Source organism: Ammodytes marinus, assembly GCF_949987685.1.
Source record: "Ammodytes marinus genome assembly, chromosome: 13".
In the NCBI taxonomy this organism is placed as follows: domain Eukaryota; kingdom Metazoa; phylum Chordata; class Actinopteri; order Uranoscopiformes; family Ammodytidae; genus Ammodytes; species Ammodytes marinus.
The window spans coordinates 31,183,855-31,186,354 of NC_137217.1; the positions used below are offsets into that span (position 1 = coordinate 31,183,855).

Consider the following 2,500-nt stretch of genomic DNA (forward strand, 5'->3'; position numbering starts at 1 on the left):
CAGTAAAGGTGCAGTCCGTGATTCTGGAGATCGCTTGTTGTCAAGATCACTTTGTGTCAAAATCAGTGAATATCTCCTCATGATCCGCTACCTGTCTGTACTGTGTGTGTGTGTGTGTTTTGCTGGAAAAGAAAGTAGAATGAACATTTTGGTTTTATAATATAAACTACTGACAGCATTTCTACCAAATTCGCGCCCAAAATATCGTCATTAAAGAGCATTTTCATTCAGTAATGTAGAGATGAAGATTGAAGAAAAAATCCAGACTGGTCTCTTAATGTTTTCCGTAGCTGTATAAAGGTCAGGAGCAGTATCATATCTTTAGCTTTATGGATGTGTTTGTCCACAACATGTCCAGACATGCACAGATAGCTGAGAGAGAGAGAGAGAGAGAGAGAGAGAGAGAGAGAGAGAGGGAGAGAGAGAGGGAGAGAGAGAGCGAGAGATGGAGAGAGAGAGAGAGAGAGAGAGAGAGATTTGAAATAGGGTCAAACAGTCGAACAACAACTCCAAGAAAATCCCCCCTGAACAAATTCTTAGTTCTGCACCTAAAGGATTCGTTCCCAATTATAAATAAACACTGAGAAAGATTCTGAGAAAGATTCTGAGAAAAAATGCTCAAAAGGTGCTACGAGGAACTTTGAGTCTGTGTTGATTCTAGCGCCCCCCTTTGGACAACAGCAGTAGTGTTTTTAACTACGTCAGCTGTTGTTCCTGGGTGAGCGTACCCATGACAAAGGCATTAAGAAAAAAATATATGAAAATAACATTCTTTGCACTGATGGTCTCGTTTGCTGTTACATGTAATTTATGATCATCAGAGGAAAAATTAGACTGTTTCAGAAATATTTAAAAGTTCCTCATAGCTACTTTAAATATTGTCAGAGATGTTAAATTGCTGAGGCTTACATTTGTGGGACATCCTCATTTTAGAGTCTGTGTGGAAATGGCGGGTATTTCTCAGTAAGCGCGGACCAGTCACCAAGGCTAAAAAGGTCACGATTCCTTCCTTCCTTTTAAAGTTGAAAGTCAGCACTTTAACCCTATTAAAACCAGAGCCCCCCCCCCTCTCTCTCTCTCTCCCTCTGTCGCTCTCTCTCTCTCTCTCCCTTCCTCTCTCTCTCTCCCCATCTCTCTTTCCTGCTCTCTCTCTCTCTCCCTCTCCCTCCCTCCCTCTCTCTCCCCCTCCCTCTCCCTCTCTCTGTCCCTATCTCCCTCCCCTCTCTCTCTCTCCCTGTCTCCCCCTCCCTCCCTCTCTCTCCCCCCTCTCCCTCTCCCTCTCTCTCTCCGTCTCCCCCCTCTCCCTCTCTCTGTCCCTATCTCCCTCCCCTCTCTCTGTCCCTATCTCCCCCCCTCTCTCCCTCTCTCTCTCCCCCCTCCCCCCTCTCTCTCCCTCCCCCCCCTCCCTCTCTCTCTCCCCCTCTCTCTCTCTCTCTCCATCAGGATGCCAGACAGAGGTTTCGTTCTGTGCTTGTGGAAGCGACGATGAAACTGGATGAGTTAGTGAAGAGAATCGGGAAAGCAGTGGAGGAGTCCAAGCCTTACTGGGAGGCTCGCAGGCTGGCCAGACAGGTGGGTGTGTGTCTGTGTGTGTGTGTGTGTGCGTGTGTGTGTGTGTGCGTGTGTGTGTGTGTGCGTGTGTGTGTGTGTGTGTGTGTGTGTGTGTGTGTGTGTGTGTGTGTGTGTGTGTAAAACGTTTCTGGTCCCACCCTTTGGTCCTACAAAAAAGTATTTTAAAAAACAAAATACACATTGGTTCGGATGGGGAACTACACTTTTCACACCACTATCTCAGTTCCTTTTTTCAGCTTTAGCCTCAGCACACATAAAAGGGGAAGCAGCCTCCTGTGTGTGTATAGATACAGTAAGAGCCCACACCACTGTAGGACCGCAGTCAGTGACTCTAAAAAATGGGGCGACTGTGGCTCAGGTGGTAGAGCGGGTCGGCCGATGATCAAAGGGTTGGAGGTTCGATTCCCCGTCCTGCCACCTGTGTCATAGTTGTTGTGTCCTTGGGCAAGACACTACTTCACCCACCTTGCCTCGTGTGAATGTCGATAGTTAGCCTGCTGCTATCGGTGTATGAATGTGTGTGTGAATGGTAACGTGGGAAAGGAAAACAGGTCTCCCTTGCAAAAGAGTCTTCGGTCTCAATGGGAGTTACCTGTATAAATAAAGGTTAAAAAAAAAAAGCATTATTGCGTAGTTTTCTTGCCTCCCGAACCAATGATAGGGATGCAAGCTGTTTGTGGTATTCAAGTTTTGAAAGGTATAAGTTAAGTTGGTTTATTGATAATAGTACAGCACCCCTGAAGCAGTTTGGGGTTAAGTGTCTTGCTCAAGGCTGTCCTGTTAATCCTAACCCCACATTTTTACTAGTGTGATGTCACGCTAGTAAAATAAAATATAGGGTTAGACAGGGAGACAATAAAACACTCTTTCTGCCTTTTCTCAGGCTAGGATGAACCGATTTCTAAAATGTTTGCACATTTATACTACA

At 45.9% G+C, this 2,500-nt stretch overlaps 2 protein-coding genes across 3 annotated transcripts in view; one reads left to right on the top strand and one right to left on the bottom strand.

Moving 5' to 3' along the window:
- Positions 1 to 2,500, bottom strand: part of LOC307260013 (uncharacterized protein) — a 491,510-nt gene that overhangs the window by 330,495 nt on the left and 158,515 nt on the right. The gene's annotated exons all lie outside the window — the stretch shown is intronic.
- Positions 1 to 2,500, top strand: part of sh3bp5b (SH3-domain binding protein 5b (BTK-associated)) — a 30,419-nt gene that overhangs the window by 2,589 nt on the left and 25,330 nt on the right. The window contains exon 3 of the mRNA XM_080040138.1: positions 1,444 to 1,572. Coding sequence (XP_079896264.1) covers positions 1,444 to 1,572 — 129 coding nt within the window. The remainder of the gene's footprint in view (positions 1 to 1,443; positions 1,573 to 2,500) is intronic.